This window comes from Asterias amurensis, chromosome 20, assembly GCF_032118995.1.
Source record: "Asterias amurensis chromosome 20, ASM3211899v1".
Taxonomy (NCBI): domain Eukaryota; kingdom Metazoa; phylum Echinodermata; class Asteroidea; order Forcipulatida; family Asteriidae; genus Asterias; species Asterias amurensis.
In genome coordinates, this window is record NC_092667.1 from 10,404,253 (window position 1) to 10,425,645 (window position 21,393).

The following is a 21,393-nucleotide window of genomic DNA, read 5'->3' on the forward strand; positions in this document are numbered from 1 at the left end:
AATTACTCAAATAATTATTAGTAATGGGGAGCTGTTGATAGAATCAAACATTGTGAAAAACGGCTCCCTCAGAAGTAATATAGTTTTCGAGAAAAAAGTATTTTTCCACAAAATTGATTTCGAGACCTCAGATTTAGAATTTGAGGTCTCGAAATCAAGCATATGAAAGCACCCAACTTCGTGTGACAGGGGTGTTTTTCTTTCATTGTTAACTCGCAACTTAGACGACAGATTGAGCTCAATTTTTCACAGGTTTGTTATTTTATGCATATGTTGAGATACACCAAGTGAGAAGACTGGTATTTGACAATTACCAAATAGTGTTCAGTGTCTTTAAACACAATTCAGCCTTTCGGCTGCAAAGTTTGATTTTTTAATAAACCAATAATAAAAATAATAACAAAATATGTCTAGTTGCGATTGGAAGGTGCTACAGTTAATACCTGTGCTTGAGTTTTCACCTGTTAACATGCACTAAAAGTGAACCGGGAATATGAAAACATGATGTTTAACCAACATCTATCTTCCAAGGAGATTTTTGTTACCTGCAACAAATGACATATTAAAGGAACGAGCTAAAATAACCGTGTTGAATTTTCTGAAACTTAATTTTTATTTCCAGCGAAGATTGACAAAAAATGTGACATCAATGCACACAAACATTACTTCAAAAGTCACTTCCAAAAATGACCATAAAAATACAGTGCACAGATGCAGTACAGTCTGGCCAGTATGAACCATTCTATTGGTTGGATGGTTTTTTTTGGACAACATATATAGTACGAACCATTCAAATAGTTAGATTGATTTGTTGGTGGACAACATAGTACGAGCCATTTTATTGGTTGGATGGGTTTGTTTTGACAACCTAATAGTACGAACCGTTCTATTGGTTGATTGTTGCTGTGAAGGGGGGGTTTGTTCGTACCCTATAGTCACAACATCTAAGTTAACTAACCAATGAAACAATGCGATCAATAAAGGTTTGGTTCCGCTACACACTGAGCAAAAACGAGCTGCTCTATTGGTTGATTGGTGCACATCTGCGCGTTATCATTGGTTAATCAACACAACGACTAAGCATGGCCATCTTGTACTGGCTATCTACCGAGCAATTTGATTGGACTGATTAAAGGAACACGTTGCCTTGGATCGGTCGAGTTGGTCTTTCAAAAGCGTTTGTAACCGTTTGTTATAAAATGCATATGGTTAGAAAGATGTTTAAAAAGTAGAATACAATGATTCACACACATTTGCCTCGAAATTGCGTGGTTTTTATTTTACTTTGCGAACAAACACGGTCGGCCATTAATGGGGGTCAAAAATTTGACTCCCATAAATGGCCGACGGTGTTTGTCGACGAGGTAAGTGGAAAACCACGCAATTTCGAGTGATACTTGTGTGGATCATTATATTCTACTTTTAAAACATCTTTCTAACCATATGCATTTTATAACAAACGGTTACATACGCTTTTCAAAGACCAACTCGACCGATCCAAGGCAACGTGTTCCTTTAAGTCAGTGGGACAGAACTGGGCCAGACTGAACACGAACTCACAGCAGCATTGTTCAAACAAACCCGTGTAAACAAGAAGAAATGTTTTTTGTTATGTTGTTGAAGAAAACAAATGAATGCAATCATAAGGCACCGAAGGCCAATTGTCTACGTTTACAACAGTGCATTACTGGGGTGAGTATACAAACAGTGCCAATGTCATTGCGTGATAAGAATTACCTTGAAGTCTACTGTACAGTAACAAATAACATATCAACAACTGGACACAATTTCATAGAGCTGCTCACACAAGTTTGCTTAGCGTGAAATTTCTTCCTTAATAAAAACGGGATTACCAACCAAATTTCCATTTGTTGCATATTGCTTGTTACAGGTGTTCAGCTGTTGTTTGCTTACCCTGAAAAATCACGTGAAAATTTGGTTGGTAATCCTTTGTTTTTATCTAGGCAAACGTTTCATGCAAAGCAATTTTTTGTGCTTAGCAGCTCTATGAAATTGGGCCCTGGTTATTCAAACAGTACTCAGTCTGTATGATGACCGGTATGTTACTAATCATAAACTGACTTTATAAACCAAAACACCGTTTTACTGAACCATTGTGAAACCGTTGAAATGCTGTAAACATGAGTTATGATATAAAAGTGAGTTTTTAACCACTAAGTTAGAATCTGATTTTTTTAATACACCATTTGCCTTAAATATTATCTGAACCTTACCAAATAAAATTTGCAACTTATGACGTATTGCCGTTTCATTTAAGGGCAGTGTATCGTACGGGAACCGAAGAAACATCGTAAACTGCACAAAAGATAATAGCAATGTTGCAAATTTGTGGCGTGTATATACGCAGTTATTTGCGATTTGTTTGTCTCTTCTGGGCTACCGTAGCATTGACCGCAATACAAAAAAAATATTTTTTTTTCTCCCACAAAACCTTTTAAAAATGCTATGCATTTTCGGTCTTAAATTTTGTCAAAAAATACCATAAAAGGGGGATTTAAAAATACAAAACAATAATTTTTCTTTGCTGGTTTTTCAATTTAGGTTTGTCTCCTCTTGAAAACAAAATAATGTTTTCTGCAAATCGCATTATGCGACACTTCTTATTTACAATCTTCAAAAACTACTACTTTTTACATTTCCCAACTTCCCTGTCAGTATTTCTTTCTCAAATTATTTAATACACAATTTGCTTAACCGCCTATACACGTTATCTATGGGTTTCATGTCTAAAACTCGACGGGGCTAGACAGAAGTTCATTTAATGAGCCGTAACAAAATTACCTGAAAAAAGGGGAAATCTTTCCTGAATGAATTTGTAATAATCCAAAAATAAATCCAAAAATAAAAACGAACGTGTCCTACTCGACATAAGACTAGTCTTAACTCTTTGTGAAACTGGTTCCGCAAATTTTACGGGTAGGCATGTGTGAGATGCACAACGTTAATGGAATCATTCGTAAATTACGGTTACAGTTTTTGCAACCAGCGGGTATGTCACACTTGCTAACGGAAACACATTTACAACCACTTGAATTTTTCAAATACTATACGAACATTTCTGAGTAAAATCTTCACAAGTTTTTTAGCTCGTGTAAAGAAGTTAAATTGTACAATACATCTTCATTTAAACAAGACCGGACTAACATATTTCTAGCATTAAATTCCAATTGATTACACATAAGATTGCAGTATATACATCATAAGTACTTCAATAATTTTCCTTAAACTTAATTCCTAATATACATTTTAATTATACAGACCACGATTTTTCGTAATAACGTTTACGTTAACGTTTAACATAGAATATCATTACTTTATATAACAATTATAGATAAACTGAAAGCTTGTTACGGCTGTTTCGTGCAAATGTAAGGTTCATGCATACAAAAGTTAAACTATAACTCTATAGACTTGCTTAAAATATGCTACTTTGCTACGACTTTCAAGTAGTAGTTACAGACCACAAAAACTATTACTTAAAGCATATGGCTTAGTTTGAGCGATTATCTTTTACTAAACTGCGAATTTCTATGGTTTAACTGCGACTGAGCAATATTTTAATCCACTATTAAATAATTATCCTGTATGTAAAAACAAACTGAAAGCTAGTCTGACCAATTGTAATGCTTATAGCTGAAACTGTAAAGCTGTAGCAATTTTGAGTTATATATTTTTTGTTTTGTGTGATGTTTTTGTAAAGAAACACATAGATAATTAGGTCTACCTCGATATTTGTACGGAACTAAACAAGAAGATTGTCCAATCGTCAACCAAACTCAGGGGTAAGAATTTACTCAGATTCCGGGTTCCACTCGTGACTGACTCATTTCCGGGTCCAGGTGACTCTGAAATTGTTTTGAACAATATGATGTTTACGTTGGATTCTATGTCACTTTGACCCACCCATTTATGGGTCATTTAGACACAGATACCTCATATTGACCCAGGTACGGGTCAGCCCCACGGGATCTGGATCCGGGTCAAATCTGACCCAGGAGTTTTTGTAATGGGGGACTTTTGGGACGCGTGGTGGCAGCAGACTAACCTGGTAAAAAACATTGTTCTCAGTAATGTGCGCACGCTCAGAACTACGTAAGCAATGTAAATTTACCTTGTAAGTCTGCTGCCACCTAGCGTTCCAAAGTCTCCCATTGTTTACAACATATGAAAGCAATTTCCCATCTATACATATTCTAAATGTACTCCAATTGAACTCACTTACACTCACTATTTCTTTTTTTTTTTTTCGATTTTAGATATTTTTGTACAAAAAGGAGCACCATAACAAAACTTTGCTTAATGTTTAACTACCTCTACTGATGTTCAAAAGGCCTTTTTTGTCAAAGATGTGAACCGATTTTCTGTGTTTTGGGAGAGAATACAAAAAATACTGAGGTAAAATATAAATTATTGTATTTAAAGTTTTAAGCAAGAATTTAATTAATGAAACGCATTAAAAAGATCTAGTTAGCTAAGTTTACATTATACAGAAAATTGAATCATAATTTTACGTAATATAAACACATTTTTTTCTAAATAATTTGTTTAAAAAGTACTTATTTTACAATATTAACATAAATTTTGTAAGGTTAAAATTTTGTCTCAAAGCGCGTCAAATACATATTTTTGGGGGAAAAAGTTCTAAAAGGCAAATATCACTTTCTACCCTAACATGTTTCTAATAAGCTCGAAAGGTGGCAAAGACATGGCAAAGTTTACAATGATAAGTGGGCATTGAAAGTAGCCAAAGATATGTAAAATCTAAACTATTGATTGTATGTTTTTCTTAGAAAAATACCAGTGAAACTTTCTATTTTGGGATTACGATGACAACCTTTCTGTCATTGTCTTTTAACTGTTAAGCTAGGCCATTTTAAGCACAAAGCTTTGTGAATTCACACCATGTTTTACTTGCTTATACGTACGCAGTAGTTCGTAGTATTGACCAAGATGTTGCAAGAAAAAAATGCGTAAACATTTTGAAAATGTCGTCGTAACTTGGATGACGTCAGCGATGCTACTATCTGCTATCAATCCGCAAAAGCTCTAAAATCGTTTACTGCTATACATTTTTAAAAATGCTAATTTATTAAAATCACAGAAGTTTTACTTTTTGTGCATAACCCTTCTGTTGATGAATAAGCGATCAAAACACAGTGTATGAAATCTAATTTAGCATCTGCATTTCAGTTTAAAAACAATCAGTAAACATCGAGGCCACACATTTTCTTGTTGTACGTTGTTCTTTGGAACTCACACGAAGGCGCTGCAGCACTGGTTTAAATACCGTCGCAAGAGGGCGCTTCTTGGGTCGCCAACGGGTCAATCATTAAAAACTCTTTGTGGAAATGTAAGTCGACCAAGCAAAATAGGAATGAAAACAAACGGAATATTACATCCTTTTTTAACAAAAATATTTTGACTTGGATAGCGATACCCCCATTGGCGATGAAAGTCGAGACAAAGCAAACAAGACGGCGTCGACATCGATGTTGTATATAGCCCCCTCTTGCGGTGGATATAAGAAAGACGATTCCCAGCAGACCGTGACCTTTCTGTATGATGACGGTTTACTCGTCCATTGCTTCGGACGCTAGAGGGATACCTTGGCCTTCTTCTCCCCTAGCGTTCTGCATGTCAATGTCTGAGCCACCGTGCATTTCAACATGGTACTCATTCGCTGCTTTGGTAGGCTCGGCCGACTCCTGCCTAGAGATACCCGTATACCTGCAAAATACAATCCATAGGTCAATCAAATCAAAGTACCAAACATCAAGGTTCCTTTATGGTGTTTCTATATCTTTGGAGTGAGAGTCATGTGAAAATCGTTTTCGTTTCAACTTGTTTCCAATTTTAAAATACTGTTAAAAGGGCATTCGAGGACGCTAGGTGGCAGCAGACATTCGAATCAATTTTTCACACAGTCATAAGATTGCCTTTGAGTGTGTACCAATTAAGCAAAGTGTGGTGTCACATAAAAAATCACTATGGCGATATTGACAACTCATCATAAGTTGAATCTTAGTGCTTTGTGAAAGTCGATCCCTGGACATAGACCGTATCGCAATAACCCATTGCGCAAGCGTTAACTGTTGAATGAGGTGCATGCTGGTCTAGCTAGAGATCAAAATTAACTATTAGCTAGTAGACCAGCACGCACTTTGGCTCTTTGGGAAACGCGTGCACACGTACACCGTGTATTTGCGAAAAGGTCTATGGCCCTTTTCGAAACCACGGCTTCGGCTTTGGATTCGGCTGCACGCTCCGTCCTCTCGTCTGAACGCGCAATGATTGTAAAACAAACGCGAGGCCAAGCTAGCCTGAGCCGAATCCAAAGCATATGCCGTGTTTTCGAAAAGGGCCTATGTAAACGTTGGGAAACTTGTTTGCTGCCACCTACCGCCTCAACGTTCCCAATCATTGATTCATTTCACTAGAAAAAGCAGTAGCATGTTTAGTGTTAGTTTGGGGGCTGCTAAAGAAGCGATTTTAGATACAGTTGTCGACAGCAATAAGCAATGTGTTTGTGTTGGCTAAAGGCTTATTGTGTTACATCAATAAGGAGTAAAAAGCAAGCGACTCTATAGCACTTCTCATCCGGTTAGTTTCTGCACTTTGAAAACATTTCAAATCATGCGCATCCAGCTGTAAGTCTAGTCTGTTGTTGTAGCAAACAGTTGTTTTCATTCATTGTGTCGTAAGAATAATAACATTAGTAACTCATTAGTCTGTGTGAATGCATAAACACAAAGTAAAAACATTATCTTCATGCATGGTTGCAGTTTTCCTGCGACCACTGCCCCTTCGTCGTCGTAGAGGGTGTCACAGTACCACGATTAAACAGCGTACTTTTGTTGGGTTTAAGGGAAATTAACAAGGCTTGCCGCTACTGATGAACTTGAACGAAATTCAACATTAGTAAAGAATGAAAAAAAAGGAAGACAAATTATAGCGTTGATTAACAGCATGTGGATGATTAAGCATGCAGTGTAAAATAATGATTCTTCATGCAGTGTCGTGACAGGGCAAAATCCTCCAGCCTGAACCCCAAAACCGTTCCTGGAAATATCCGAAGTAGCAACAACAAAAAAGACTTGGAAATGTAATATTATTGATTGAGATGTTCCTTGTGTAGAATCTGTCAGTAGTCAAGAAAAAAAATGAAGGGATCAAACTCGGAGATTGACTTCATGTGTAATAAGACAAAACCATAACATGTCCTATTCAGAAAACTCATGTATTCAAATTATTATCATGCAGTCGTGTGGAGAGGTGGGGCTTATGTTTCGATAAGTTTACTAGGCGACGTTGACTGAAAAAAGGTGTGAATATTACTATGACTAGCACTGAGCATCAACAAGATATAGGTGTACTAAACAAATTAAAGTATGGTTTGGTTTGGTGTTTTCTTCTGCAAAAGGGTGTATATATAGTCTACAAATCAATCAGCCAGTTAATGTAAAATCTACTTCATAGTATTGCATCTAACTCGGGAAGAAGAAAAAAGAAAAAGCGTAGCCCACCACCAGTAATAGATGAATTCACAGTGCTACATCTCCTCGCTTCGGACCGTTGTGCGGACATCTGTTATAATTAAATAAGCATTTCTAAAAAACGACAACAGAGGGGGGTATTTATGCTGGGGTTAGCCTGATATGAACAATATCAACGAACCCACAAATTAATTGTGAATCTATGTGGTTTACCGTTAAACATCGTCTGCACTTCACACATACTCAGGCCCGGTGTTTTCCCTGTACACGATTGATTGCAAAAGGCAAAAGAACACATCAAGAAAACTTCGAACACATTCATTTTTTTTTTAATAACTCTCTTGCTTTATAAACGACAGCATGAAACTGCGAAAAGGAAAACAAAAGAAAGATTAAGTCCGTTTCCGACTGAAGAGGCTTCTGGCTATGGCTACATACACAACGTTGACGAAGATACTTTTGCAATAAGCCAGTAGCCACAGCCGAAGCCGTCAAATCGGATTCGGTCTACACAGCGTGAGGTGGCAGCCATGTTTGCAATTGCGTCATAAATAGACCATGTAACCTGTACATCACAATGGTTACAAAAAGAACCACGGAGCATGGACTTCCTGTAGCAGGCACGATTTGTACAAAGCCCAATGTGAGACTTTGGAACGATAGGTGGCAGCAGACTAACAGGGTAAATTTCCATTGTTTACCCTGTTCTGAGCATGCGCACATTACCTGGATAAGTTTACCTGGTAAGTCTGCTGCCACCTAGCGTCTCAAAGTCCCCAAATAAGAAACACGTTGAGACTTAGACTTGATCGTTGCGACTTTTGATGCGTCGAAAGAAGGCACATCTAAAACCTTGTAACAGCTTTTACTTTTAAACTCTTGGCTTGATGTACAAAGTTTGAAACAATGTGAAAGTTCCAGTGTGGTATATCGCCTGCCAGGAAAAGACCTTGAATGTACCAGGTCACATCTTTGGTCAGTAAGGGTTACATGGTCTTTTGCAATCGTTTAAATAATTCAGTGTATAGTGTGTGTGTGAAGAAAACAAAAATGGCCGTATATACATTGCAATCCACAGGGGCGTACAGTTTGGGTGACCAAGGACGGTGGCATACAGCTTTGGTGCCCGCACATCCGGAAAACTTATTGTGGTGTTGTCAAAAACAAAAAAACTAAAAAATATTTTATGTGATAAAAAAAAAGACAACAAATTTTAGAGAATTTGATTTACCCCCTGTCCGACTACGTTTTCCCTGCACCACATTCTCTGTACGCCACTGGAAGCGAAGGGAAACCGTTTGCGACAAATGGATAGGACAAACACACGTTAATCACACAGTAATAGGCCCTCTATTGATCACAGAGTTGCATTCAGTCTATCATCATACAGGGTGAGTCACAAAGAAGTTGACCGGGATTGGTGATGTTTTTCAAAACAAACAAATCACACTCAAAAATTAAGTGAAAAATATATTTAACAAGCACTCTCTCCCACTTATTAGAAAAAAAAGGAATGGATGAAATTGATCATCCCTAGGAGGATTATACTCATTTTGCACGCTGTCCACGGAGTACTTGACAAAAAAACATGTATGACTTTTTTATACACTTTGCGACCTACTCACAGATTTTTAGTTTCAGTCAAGCATAAACATTCCATGGACAGCTACAAACATAAGTGCTTTCAATAAAACGGGCAAAACTTCTCTTCGAAGTAATTATTTTTTCAGATAAGCAGGAAAGAATGCTAGTTCAGTATATGCTTCACTGGGGTTTTGAGTGTCAGTTGATATTCTGTTTTTAAATCGTAAACCTCGTTCAACTTCTTCTTGACTCAAAATGTATAACAGAGAGGAAGAAAAAAAATGTGTTTTTTGATCAGTCCTGGATCTACCCTACTTTAGCATTTTTAAGTCCCCTTTTATATTTCACAAAGTAAATTGTCGTAATGATTTAAACAAAGTTGGGTATGATCGTAAAACGCCAAGAAGAAAGAAAAGAAGACAATAAATTTACACAAATATTCTTACCCTTCCTTTTTCTTTTTCCGTCCTACGCAGATGACTCCACATATGATCATGAAGAATATAATTCCTAGCGAACCCATGACGGCTAACACTAAAGACGGCAAAGTAACAAGAAAATCATACTTTTAAACTCAACAATTCTTGCATTTGACTTTAAAGGCAGTGGACACTATTGGTAATTACTCAAAGAAATTATTATCATAATGGGGAGAGGTTGATAGTATAAAACTTTGTGAGAAACGGCTCCTTTTGAAGTGAAGTAGTTTTCGAGAAAGAAGTAATTTTCACGAATTTGATTTCGAGACTTCAGATTTAGAATTTGAGGTCTCGAATCAATGCAGAATGTCACGCATTGCTGCAGTAATTTCAAGTTTTGGTGCTAAGTCACCAGAGTGTGGGTTTGAATCATTGAGCAAGACACCTTCTCTTTACCCAGAGGTATAAATGGGTACCTGCGAGGATAGAGGTTGATATTGTGAATGAAAAAGCCTTTGGAGCGATTTAAACTGTTGCCCAGGTTGTATACTCCCAGGGGAGCTGAGAAACATTAATAGGGGTGTTATTGGCCCTATGAACAGGGCACTAACGTAAACGGTAGTACCCTCACATGATAAAGTACATAACTTGTGTTTTATTATATTAACAGTGACAGTTATAGCCAGTATCCAGCAATATAAACAAACAAATAAAGGGCAATACTTATGCATGGGTCAAGCCTTGGTGCGTGTACCCTAACCTAGTCCTATTGAGTATGACAAACTATGGCACGTGACGTTTGCTCCACCAATCGACAAGGATCTATGTGCGGTATATACGTCGAAACTGTTTTTAAAGACACTGGACACATTTGGTAGTTGTCAAAGATCAGTCTTCTCACTTGGTGTATCTCAACATACGCATAAAATAACAAACATGTGACAGTTTGAGCTCCATTGGTCGTCAAAGTTGCGAGATAATAATGCAAGAAAAAAGCCCATTCAGACGCTCGATTTCGGGACCTCAAAATCTAAGTATGAGGTCTCATCATCAAATTCAAATATTTAAGTGGAAAATTACTTCTTTCTCGAAAACTACGTTACTTCAGAGGGAGCTGTTTCTCACAATGTGTTATACTATCAACAGCTCTCCAGTGCTTGTTACCAAGTAAGGTTTTATGCTACGAATTATTTTGAGTAATTACCAATAGTATCCAGTGCCTTTAAAGGCAGTGGATACTATTGGTAATTTCTCAAAATAATTATTAGCATTAAACCTTTCTTGGTGACAAGTAATGGGGATAGATTGATGGTATAAAACATTGTGAGAAACGGCTCCCTCTGAAGTGCCGTAGTTTTTGAGAAAGAAGTAATTTTTCACGAATTTGATTTCGAGACCTCAGATTTAGAACTTGAGGTCTCGAAATCGACCATCTAAACGCACACAACTTCGTATGACAAGGGTGTTTTTTTCTTTCATTATTATCTTGCAAGTTCGATGACCGATTGAGCTCAAATTTTCACAGGTTTGTTATTTTATGCATATGTTGAGATACACCAACTGTGAAGGCTAGTCTTTGACAATTACCAATAGTGTCCACTGCCTCTAACGATGGTTACAAAGGGAAGCAAATGACCCATTCAAAAACATTTGTTTTATAATTTTAATAATGAAATGTAGAACACTTACTCATGAACAGGTAAGTAGATGTAAATATAAGCGAACGACCTGGTGGTGGGGATTCTGCAAAGAGAGACAAAATCATTTTAATTAATTCGCTGTAAATATTAGCTAGAACGAACCGGGTTAAAAAAATGTTAGATACTGTTAAAGTCCATCTCTGAAAACGTACATTAAAGAGTAGCCGTTATGAGAGTATAATAGAGCTCTTAAGAGTCAGTTCAGGTAAATAGTTGACATAGTTGCTCACGGTCAAAAAATGATTTTTTTTATACTTTGTGGGTGGAAGGGCCTTGGGGTGCAAGTAAACAAAATTGCATTTTCAATTCTATATATAGCCCGTTGCCATGGTTACGGCTCATTTTAATTTTTTGCCATTTTAGGTCGATTTGGGGGTCTGAAAAACTGGTTTTTAGCTCATATTTACAACTCCACCCCACCAAAATGCAATATTAATTAAAAAAACCTTTTATATCACTACAAAGTATCATCCTTGGCCTTCCTTGAGAAAAAAAAATTATTGCTTTAAATATCACCCTTGTGCTATTTTTGCATCATGCATTACAGTATGTTTTTAGAACTTGCAAAATCGACATTTTTACCCTATTTTTGGACCCCAAAATGTCAACTTGCCAGGGGTCTCAGAAAATGTTCCTTTCGTCTGTGATTAGGGCCAACATTGGTCTTTCCATATCTGGTGTCAAAAACTTGGGCAATTGTATCCTGTTGGGCCAGCACAGCCTCAAAACTAGACTGTTTTCCCAAAAACATGAAAAATGCCTTTTTAAGGGTCTTTTCACATAATATCGAAATACGTGTCCATGGTAAAAGAAAAGGAATATTTTTCCTATACTTTGTGGATGGTAGGGACTTGGGGTGCAAATAAACAACATTAACATTTCAAATCATAATATAACACGTTGCCATGGTAACAGTTCATTTGTGTTTATGCCACTTTGGGCCGATATTGGGGGAATGAAAAACTGTTTTTTTAAGTTAATATTTACAACTCCTCCCCACCAAAAAACAAAATTATTTCATAAAACCATCACTACAAAGTATCATCCCTGGCTTTACTTGAGACAAAACAATATTGCTATAAATTTCCCCCTTGTGCTATTTTAAGAACGTGCATTACAGTATGTTTTTAGAACTTGCAAAATCAACATTTTTACCATATTTTTTGCCCTCAAAATTCCATTTTTTTCAGGGGTCTCAGAATATTTTCCTTTCGGTTTTGATCAGGGCCATAATTTGTCTTTTTGTTTATGGTAAGAAAAACTTGGGCAATTGTATCCTGATGTAACAGAACTGTCTCAAAAATAGACCCTTTTCCCCGAAAACTAGAGAAATGCATTTTGAAATATTTGCTTCATTTTGAATTTATAACATGAAGAAGTTAGCTATAATTCCATCAATCAGGCAGCTTTTTATAAGCGCTTTGTAAGTTTAGTGCATTACCAAACATTGATCAGGACTTGTTGATGACCTAAATCTTATAATTTGCCCCACCCCGGCCCTGGCCCAATCATATTTCTTGACATTGCATAAAATAAAATAACAGTTTTGTGAACAGCGCCTCTTTTTTGAAAGTCACATTTTTTAATTCCCCTTGCACATCAAGAAAGTTTGTACTGTCTTTAATGTTTTATTGGTTCTCGGAATATTTCCCTTTTTGTTTTGATGGGCTATCATTATGGTTTGCATGTCTACTGGGGAGAAACACTTTGGTTTATTGTATCCTGTTGTGACACTTCTGCCTCAAAAATGGTAATTTTTCCAAAAACAATAAAAATGCATTTTGAAGTTATCCCTTAGTTTGAATTGATAAAAAAACAAAAACGAGCATGCTTGTTAAAAGAATATGGCACTGTTTCCATGCTCTTTAAGCCACTGAGTTCTTGTTTTGTCATAACTACTTTACCTAGTTGTACAGGTATGATTCACATTGCAAGAAGAGAAGTAGTGCGATGAGCAATCTTTACTGTTCTTGTCTTTACATGGCCTTATAACAGTCTTCTTGGTCCCCTGCCCGCTACCAAACTAAACATTTTCATCCCAATCAGAACAAAGAGGCTCTGAAAAGTGAGCAAGTACTGTATCCAAAGTATCTGAACATTTAGCCGCTGTACCGCCCAGCCGCATATAGCGATACACTGTATGCGGTACGAGGAAACCTCGCTAGCTTGTGTTTGTAGAAAAAAAGGAACATCAAAAGAAAACTCGATAGTCATTAGTAGGTCTACGCATTTGTTAATATATCTAGTTGTTATAGATCGTTATTAATTCTCCCTTCACAGTTGACTTGTCGAAGCTAATGATGATGAAATAATTTAGCTCTTACGAAAAATAAAACGCTCATTAGTAAACAGGAAACTGTTCATCATTTATGATATTGTCAAAAATTAACGCCTTCGCATTTAATCAGTATGAGCATTGAGCCAGAAATAGCCTTGAAAAGCTATTGTGTTCATTTTATCCGTGCACAAAAATATTCGCCACAAAAATTACCGTAGCCGTTTAACGAGAGGCATTTATTGTTCCCATGAGAACTTTTATACAAATATTACCGAAAGGGTAAAAAATTGTGCATACACATTAACCATGGCTATCTTTTAAAGTTTGAACTATGATTCCAGTAATTTACTGCAAGACTCTTGAGAAATTGGATTTCAGCAAACTCGGGCGGTGCAGGGACTAAAGGGCTAAATGGCCATTCACCTGCTTTGGCCTTCTGTAAGCAGTTCCCCCATCTATGGTGGGGTTCCTTTCAATTGTACTGTTGCAAACAATAAAAGAGTTGGTTTATTTAACGTGATAAACAATTCAATGTTTTTTGTTGATCGTTCTCAGAGACATATATAATAATTATGAATTAGTAAGATAATGAATGGAAAAAATATCAAACTAGCCTGAATAGACTTTTGTCACTGCAAATGCATCTTACTTATTTATGTTCAGCAGGTGCAAGTTTTTACAACTTCTTTCAATGTTGTTTCATTAAAGGAAACGTTGCCTTGGATCGGTCGAGTTGGTATTTGAAAAGCGTTTGTAAACGTTTATTAAAAAATGCATATGATTAGAAAGATATTTTAAAAGTAGAGTATAATGATCCACACAAGTATCACTCAAAAACATCTTTCTAACCATGCATTTTAAAACAAACCGTTACAAACGCATTTCAGACCAACTTAACCGATCCCAGGCAATGTGTTCCTTTTAAATAATCTCTTACGCTCATCTTGCAAATCGTTAGTATCATTGTTTTTAATAAGATCTTGGCAAACTTTTCCAACACTTTTAAGCGGGCTTTTTAATTTCCCACGTTTGTGTTGGACATGATTGGATGCTCCAAACCATCTGCCGCAAGCACAGAAACTACATTGTTTATGATCTCTATCTCTAAGAAATGTTTTACATTTGGTAGCAGGCAGGGACCAAGGAGAGTAGGCCCTGTATTAAAGACAACTTGTAAAGAATGCTCATCGCATTCTACTTGCAATGGGAATCATACCTGTACAATAGGTAAAGTAGCCAAATCAAGAACTCTCAGTGGCAAAGCATTGGTTATGGTTTGGTTGGATACCAGTATGTTTAAATAAAAACTTTGTATTCATTACTCAAAGGGCATGGAAACAGTACCAGATTTTTAACAAGCATGCATTGTTTTTGGAAAAATTACTATACTTAAGGCATGATCAGTCACAACAGGATACAATAAACACAGTGTTTCTACCCAGAAGACATGAAAACACCAATAACAACCGAACACTTTCACAAAAAGAGGCGCTATTCACAAAACATTGTTTTATGCAATGTCAAGAAATATGATTGGGGCTGGGCCGGGCAAATTGTAAAATTAAGGTCATCAACAGTTCCTGATCAATGTTGGGTAATCCACTAGTGCTAAGGAAAAGCTGCAAGATTGATAGAATTATTACTTTTTAATGTTAGAAATTCAATATGAAGAAGAAACAATTCAAAATGCATTTTTCTGTTTGAGGAAAAAAGTCTATTTTTGAGACAGTACTGTTAACATCAGGATACACTTGCCAAGTTTTTCTTACCAGAAACAAAAAAGACAAATTTTGGCCCTGATCAAAACCGAAAGGAAAATATTCTGAGACCCCTGAAAAAATGAAATTTTGAGGGCAAAAAATATGGTAAAAATGTTGATTTTGCAAGTTCTAAAAACATACTCTAATGCACGTTCTAAAAATAGCACAAGGGGGAAATTTATAGCAAAATTTTTTTGTCTCAAGTAAAGCCAAGGATGATACTTTGTAGTGATGTAAAAGGTTTTATGAAATAATTTTGTTTTTTGGTGGGGTGGAGTTAACTAAAAAAACAGTTTTTCATTCCCCTAGATCAGCCTAAAGTGGCCTAAACACACATGCACTGTTACCATGGCAACGTGTTATATTATGATTTGAAATGTAAATGTTGTTTATTTGGACCCCAAGTCCCTACCATCCTACCATCCACAAAAAAATGAAAAATATTCTTTTTTTTTTTTTACCCGGGACACGTATTTCGATATTTTGTGAAAAGACCCTTAAAAAGGCATTTTTCATGTTTTGGGGAAAAACGTCTAGTTTTGAGGCAGTACTGTCACAACAGGATACGATTGCCCAAGTTTTTGACACCAGATATGGAAAGACCAATGTTGGCCCTAATCACAGACGAAAGGGAAATTTTCTGAGACCCCTGGCAAGTTGACATTTTGGGGTCCAAAAATAGGGTAAAAATGTTGATTTTGCAAGTTCTAAAAACATACTGTAATGCATAATGCAAAAATAGCACAAGGGTGTTATTTAAAGCAATAATTTTTTATCTCAAGGAAGGCCAAGGATGATACTTTGTAGTGATATAAAAGGTTTTTTGAACTAATGTTGCATTTTGGTTGGGTGGAGTTGTAAATATGAGCTAAAAACCAGTTTTTCAGACCCCAAAATTGGCCTAAAATGGCCAAAAAACAAAATGAGCCGTAACCATGGCAACGGGATATATATAGAATTGAAAATGCAATTTTGTTTACTTGCACCCCAAGGCCCTTCCACCAACAAAGTATTAAAAAAAAAATGTTTTGACCGTGAGCAAGTATGTCAACTATTTACCTGAACTGACTCTTAACTTTAAACAAGTAAAGGCCCGGTCCCACAGGCCCCGATAACGAGAACGAAAACGATAACGATAAAAATGCACGCCCTCGATTGGTTGAATGAGCGTGGGCGTATTCTGCGTGGAGCAATTCAACCAATCGCGAGCGTGCATTTTTATCATTCTCGTTTTCGTTCTCGTTATCGGAGCCTGTGTGACCGGGCCTTAAGGGTAGATATATATTGTATGAAGCTTTGCATGGTGAGGATAAATAGGAAGAAAGGCCGTATCCGAAACGACGACTTCGGCTACAGCTACGTCTAGATCAGCGCGTCTACCAGTGTTGAAGAATAGCAGACGCGCGCGATCTAGCCGTAGCTGTAGCGGAAGTCGCCGTTTCGGACACGGCCAAACTATAAATAAATGCTCATCATCCATATGCTAGTAGAACAGTAAAAAAAAAAAGTGTCAAACATGAAGGGCCTAAGCTGTGGAATTCCTGGGATATCTCTTTGAAAAACAGTACAGAGTTTATTCACATTCATACGAAAACTTCTAAAAACCCAATTAATCAGCAAACATTTATAAGCAGACTAAATTTATTCAAACCTCGAGTATACTTTAGAGAAGAGCCGGTGTCGTCTACTCTGCTTCTCATGAAGACGAGCAGAGTAAACTGTTCGAAACGTCGAGACAACACCGGCCCTTTTCGGAGCCAACACTCAAACAAAAGAGATTAACACGTGGTTGTACCCACAAGTTTACTATTTATTTACCGTTTCTTCCTAGTAAGGGTAGATGTAAAACATTGTGCCAATTTCAAAGCATATTAATGTCAAGACTCATATTTTGATGTGATAATTTTTGTTTGATTATTTTAGTTTTATCCCCGAACAATGTTCAATTATTATTTACCTTTACACTCGGGCGTCTTGTCCCAAGCTCCCTCTTCGTTACACGCGGAATACACCCACTCACTCTCGTAGCCCTTGTTGCACACCACCTTCACCATATCACCGGGTCGGTACAAAGCGCCCTCTTGGGTGTCCAGGGTGCCATTGGGGAACTTGGCGATATCACAAGTTGTGTCGTCTGTTAATGCAATCAGAATTGTAGTGGAGCAAAGGATTGATCAGGAGCAAAACCATCCCGTTGATGTGGTGCGAACACATGCACTTAAAACTTCCGAGTTGGTGAACTTAAAAACAGGACCTTCGCAAGTTTGTTAATGGTCTTTTACAAACATTGACCACCAATTTGTATGGGCAGCCTTGATCAGTAGCCTATCATAAAACATGGAAACTATAGGTTGGCACAGCTATGGTTATTTTTGATACCACGTTGGAACCCTTTTTATTAAGAATAGTGTGTACTATAACAATTGGTGTAGTACTTGATTTATCAGTCATGTTTATTTGACAGCATTATTATTATTTTTTTTTTTCAACCCTGGATGGCAAAGACGTCTCAAAAGGACGGTCTCAAAGAGAGACGGCAGTGGTGACTGGTGACACATTTTTCGAAATCGATGACTTTTAGAAAGATAGACTTCCATTGGTTACATCACTCTGAACACGCCCACATTTCCAATAACTTTTAGAACGATGGGTGGCAGCAGACATACAGGTAAGCTTCCGTTGCTTGCATCGCTCTGAATATGCGCACATTCTCAGGAACAATGTGCTTTACTGGTAAGTCTGCTGCCCTCAAGCGTCTCGACAAATCTCTATTTTAGTAATTACCTTGATACGTCATGATGAATCCCTTGAAATTTGCATTGGTGCCTCCCATAATGAACCGCACGATGATTTCCTTCAGGTCAAAGGTCATGCGCTCTGGCTTGTTCGCCATGCTGTACTTCTGCCAAGACTCACCGCCATCGATTGTGATTTCTAGTGCAGAAAGAAAAGGTCAAAATCAAAGGCTTGAAACGAGACTAACGATGTTCTGAAGATCAGAAAAGTTTTTGTATAAAGAACTGATTATTATTGCTTTGAGATAATCCTTTGCACTTGACAATGATAAGCAACAAAATATGAAGCATTCTTCTTTTGATAAATGAGATTTCAAATTTGTAAAAAACCTTTTCGTGAACTTATGTTTAAAACTCCACAGAATGTTTTCAAAAGATCTTTCATGTTTCCTGCTCTCCGTTCCACCTCATTCAAATTTGTAAAAAAACCTTTTCGTGAATTGGTGTTTAAAACTCCACATAATGTTTTTCGAAAGATCTTTCATGTTTCCTGCTCCCAGTTCCACCTCATTCAAAAGTATAAGATTTGCTTGTGCAACAGGGACATTTAACAGTTGGTTTTAAAAGCCCACTAATGTAATAGGCCGCGACGACAGTTCAATTCTCTCAAAGTCTGAGGTAACATGGTTTTTAAACCTACCGAGTGCGTCTCCCTCATCCATGTCGAACACCGGAAACTGAATGGTGGTATCGCCATTTTCGGATACGTCCACAATCCACTGGCACGTGCGTGCATCGCGAGGATAGCTACCTGGAAACTCCGGTGAAGTGACGGCTCCGTACTTGCTCTTGAATTTGCCGCTGCAACTTCCCACTGCCACTGTGGAGTCGAACGGGAATAAGGTAAATGGTGTTTGAAGCTTTGCATGATGTGGAGAATAAGAGTAACTATAAGTATAAATATAAATTGTAAACTTTCGGGTACAACCATGAGTGGTGGCTCTCAAAAGAGACGGTTTGGTCTCGACGTTTCGAACAGTGTACTCTGCTCGTCTTCAGGAAATAAGGTGTTGGTAAACATTTCCACAAAACATACAAAGAAATAATAAAATCCATATTGTGAGATATTTCGTTTCTACTCTAAAATAAATAACCCTTGGTTAGAATTGACCCGGATCTGGACCCCGTTTTGCCTGACACCTTTAGGGGTCAGTATCATCCAGAATCTGTGACAACATGACCCAGAAATAGGTCATAAAATATAAAAAATATACTCAAGTCAAATTTTTGCTCAATCAATGCTCGAGTGATTTACTTGTGTTTTTTTTTCCACAGAACTTAGGAAAGTACTGAGTATACAGTGCTTAATACTTATTCGTAAAAGGGTAAAAGCCAAGAAAATCAAAATACTATGTTTTGACCCGATGTGAAAGTTAACATCTGCGAAATCAAATTGTTTGAGTTGTCATGTTAGTTTCAAACTTATGACGTGATTCTCACCATAGCATTCAAAACCATTCATTTGTAAGCTATATCTTACCGTCATGAATCGCCAAACTGCCATCTGACCCGCAGTTCTGGGACCCGGCTCCTGTACAGAAGGCACTACAATTGTCGTTCGGCTCCACGCCAACCGACTCGAAGTCTTCGCCCACCGAGCCGCAGTGACACTCCAGTGGTCGGATCCCAACGTACGCGTACCCGTCGGAGCGGCATAGTCTGGCACACTCGTTGATGTTGTGCTTTGAAGGTGTGTGCATGCGGCCCTGAAGAGGCTTATTCTTTTTGTCATACGTCACACAGGCTTTGTAGCCCGGAACTTAAAGGAAACAATAATTAGCGAAAAAGGGTACAGTAATAGTCACCTGAAAGTTTTATTTGAATACAGTGCCGCGGTGTGGCAGATTATATGTGGGTCCCCCCCCCCGAGACTCGGTCCCCCATATGGCAAACTATGAACAACTACTTCGAAGGGGGACTCAGTCTCCGGCGGACAGAATTCCATTGGACACCGGTTAGAAGGAAACAAAAATGTAAAGGTATTTCAATCAAGAACGATTGAATCGATCCATGTTTGGCACTGACCCTCAATTAAGTGACCATGTTTCAGGGTGGGAAAGAAATGTATTTCTTCAAGGATTTTGTAATAAAAATGTTTCGTTTGCTGCCATCAAAATAAGTTTTGTCAGCAGGAAAAGACGACAATCGATAAGATGGAAATCGATAAAGACTAACTAGAATTTAAATTTTTTACAAAATATGGAGGGTTCACATGCAATACAGTGCGCCGCCAAGTGCTTGCTTCGGAGAGTTCCTTTTAAAACATGATAGCCGAAGTATAACCCTTGCAATGCACACGAACATCGAGTTGTGCGTTGAGACAAGCATTTTGAATCCTTGCGTGCAAACAATTACCGTTTTTAAACGACTTTGTGGCAACTTATCTTCGCCTGAGGCCTAACTGTTGCCCCAAATCTCGTACCCAGTAGCCCGCAGCTTACTCTGCCAATATTTAGGTTCAGGCTTTGGGCCACATTAAGTTCCATGCTACATTTAGGACTTCACTTTAGGTTCACTTAAAGGTCGATGACATTTTTGGCATTAATTTGATTTGAAGGTAAACGCCATCAAGTAAATTTAACTAATCATGATAGTTTTCTTGACTACATTGGACTGTATAATGCCTTCTGGGGAGGAAGTTGCCTCCTGTGAGAAATGGCCTCTCCATTGCAAACTCTTGGTGGCGCGCTCTGTATTGCGTCTCGACTTGAACAACTTACTGACGCAGTCGATTTTGACGTCACTGGCGTGAGTGCACTGTGTCACATTGCTATGGGCACACTCTGTTAGTTTCCTCTCGGTCCCTGAACAATTTGCCATGGACATGTGAACTGGCAATGAGCTGTTGATATTTCCCAATGAGTGGCTGCTTTCGCTGAACATAGCGCCCCCACTGGCACCTGAAACAGTCACACAAACAATGATTACATTTAACCTGAGACATAACTAACTGAACTGAAGGCTACAGAAAAGTTAAAGCAATGTGAAGTATGCATTAAAATCTATGATCAAGCAAAAGATTGATACACAATTATGGGATGTCTCTACAGGCCAAAGGTCATGTGCGTCCACATGATTACCGAGCCACTGTAACAGTACATTCTGATACGTTATTCACCAATAGTATTGTTTTCAATCTCAAAATTGACCGACATTACTTCTACAGTATCTCATTCAAACCGCGTCTAAATTGTCTCATCAACAACACGATTACGATTGATTGTGCATTCTAGCCTTTCCAATCCTTCCAATTAAACTTCACACACGAGTTCACAATAATCTCGATGAAGCCTGTGGATAGAACCAGGCTAGGGAAATGTTGACCGCGGGGAGCTGATCGTTA

At 37.7% G+C, this 21,393-nt stretch overlaps 1 protein-coding gene across 2 annotated transcripts in view; it reads right to left on the reverse strand.

Moving 5' to 3' along the window:
- Positions 1–4,251: 4,251 nt before the first annotated feature.
- LOC139952480 (scavenger receptor cysteine-rich domain-containing protein DMBT1-like) overlaps positions 4,252–21,393 on the reverse strand; it is a 62,585-nt gene continuing 45,443 nt past the window's right edge. Inside the window, exons 3-11 of one of the 2 annotated variants that reach the window (XM_071951619.1) lie at positions 20,771–20,950; positions 19,531–19,809; positions 18,691–18,870; positions 18,040–18,189; positions 17,213–17,389; positions 11,207–11,260; positions 9,545–9,632; positions 7,728–7,775; positions 5,610–5,748 (exon numbers count right to left, since the gene is read on the reverse strand). In XM_071951619.1, the coding sequence (XP_071807720.1) occupies positions 7,748–7,775; positions 9,545–9,632; positions 11,207–11,260; positions 17,213–17,389; positions 18,040–18,189; positions 18,691–18,870; positions 19,531–19,809; positions 20,771–20,950 (1,136 nt within the window). In that variant the 3' untranslated portion in view covers positions 5,610–5,748; positions 7,728–7,747. Of the gene's footprint in view, positions 5,749–7,727; positions 7,776–9,544; positions 9,633–11,206; positions 11,261–17,212; positions 17,390–18,039; positions 18,190–18,690; positions 18,871–19,530; positions 19,810–20,770; positions 20,951–21,393 lie in introns of both variants that reach the window. The other variant, XM_071951618.1, reaches the window with a different exon arrangement.